This window comes from Panicum virgatum, chromosome 2K (genome assembly GCF_016808335.1).
Source record: "Panicum virgatum strain AP13 chromosome 2K, P.virgatum_v5, whole genome shotgun sequence".
NCBI lineage: Eukaryota > Viridiplantae > Streptophyta > Magnoliopsida > Poales > Poaceae > Panicum > Panicum virgatum.
Genome location: NC_053137.1, coordinates 50,700,801 through 50,702,435, shown reverse-complemented (window position 1 = coordinate 50,702,435; position 1,635 = coordinate 50,700,801). Strand labels below are relative to the sequence as shown.

At 53.3% G+C, this 1,635-nt stretch overlaps 1 protein-coding gene across 1 annotated transcript; it reads right to left on the bottom strand.

Annotated features, from left to right (window-relative positions):
• On the bottom strand, nt 1-1,224 carry LOC120696115 (uncharacterized protein Os08g0218700/LOC_Os08g12160-like). The gene has a single exon (XM_039979264.1). It carries the CDS (start codon nt 1,205-1,207, stop codon nt 521-523), a length of 687 nt encoding a protein of 228 aa, XP_039835198.1. The 5' UTR covers nt 1,208-1,224; the 3' UTR covers nt 1-520.
• Between the last annotated feature and the right edge of the window lie 411 nt (nt 1,225-1,635).

The following is a 1,635-nucleotide window of genomic DNA, read 5'->3' as shown; positions in this document are numbered from 1 at the left end:
GACACATGTTCAGATTGCAGTACATTCAGAGTTCATGGAAGAAACAAGGTTAGTGCAATGTCCCCGTGAGGACGAACTTTTTTGCCGCCCAGGCCACCAACTGCTTGCCGACCGGCGGCGCGGGCGACCAGGACGCGGTTGCCGCGGAAGGAGCCACTGGCCAATTCCCACTGCATCAAATCTGAAACCAGATTGTTTTTCTCTTCCATCCAAGCATGAATGGATCAAATGGGAACAACACGGAGTCGAAGAAATGACATTTCCATCGAAGAAAGTTTGAGCACTGACTACTGAATGTCTGGATGACTCACCATCTTAGGGAAAATTCAGTCTGAAATAAACGATGTGGATGCCGGGGAGTATGCCACACCAGCAGGAGGGCGATGGTGTTGGAGTGAGACAAGAGATTGTGATAGTAAGATCGGCATGGCGATGAACCACTGAAAAATTTAGTACAAGTAAAACAGAACAGAATCAATCAACCGGAGACAGATTGTTTCTGAAAAAACCCGGAGACAGATTATTCAGGTTCAGATTGCACTACATATTCAGGTTCAGATTGCACTACAAGGTCCAGCGCAATGTCCCCGTGAAGACGCACGTTCGCGACCCAGGCCAACACCTTCTTGCCCACCGGCGACGCGAGCGCCGCGCGCCCCGCGTCCCCGATGCTCTCCACATCATCGACGCACGACGTAACGCAGGGACCTATCCCGCCGACGTACAGGTTCGCGGTGTTGAGGTCCGACTCCGCCTGCTCCCTTCTTCCCCTGCCGGCAGCCGTCTCGAGCCGCTGGATCACAGCCAGCGCGTCGCCCTCTCTAAGGAGGGACACCTCGGCGGACGACACGCAGAGCTGCAGCGCCCTGTCCACGATCCGCCCGCCGCCGGTGGCTCCGGGCGGGAGGCGGCGGAGCCCTTCACGGAAGCTGCGGAGCCGCGTGAACGCGAGGTTAGCGGCGGCGCGGGCGACCAGGACGCGGTTGCCGTGGAAGGACCCTGCGTGAGGTAGGAGGGAGTCGTAGCAGGTGGACGCGTTCGTCGTGTTAGCGCAGCACGCATGGAGGAACCCGCTGCCTTCCACCGCCGGCGCAGGCGATGGCATAATTGTAGCCACCGATGCGCGGGCCGATATGGCGGCGAAGGCGACGAGCACGAGTACGGCGGGGAGGAGGAGGGCGAAGGCTGGGAATGAGTGAGGAGCCATTGGTGGCGCTGCCAACGCCTGTCCTGCCGTCGGTTTGGTATCAATTTAATGGCGGGTGGACGGGTACAATTTATACTCGGAGAGACCTACGTTCCTTTCCTATTTTCACGCGCAGTGATGGGATTGCTTGCGCTGACCAATTTGTATTGCATCTCTATTTATAAACAAAATAAATGGACATTAATATGTGCTCTATTAATCAAGTTCTAAAATTTTTGTAGTGAAAATGGGTCTTTGGTTTTGTTTTTATTAGGTGCCAGCATAATCATTGTTGAGAAACTATTGCGTTTGGTAAGTTTGTCTCTTCTACATCTTTCCAGGTCTTTGTGATGAAATGCAGCAAATCCAAGTCATAGCAAAAAAAAAGTTTATGGGTTTAAATGACAGGAAAGAAGAAGCAAAGTCCAAGAAATGCAGTACACACTGTA

Excerpts from the sequence above, each read along its gene's own strand:
- LOC120696115 (XM_039979264.1), bottom strand. The coding sequence starts at position 1,207 with ATGGCTCCTCACTCATTCCCAGCCTTCGCCCTCCTCCTCCCCGCCGTA.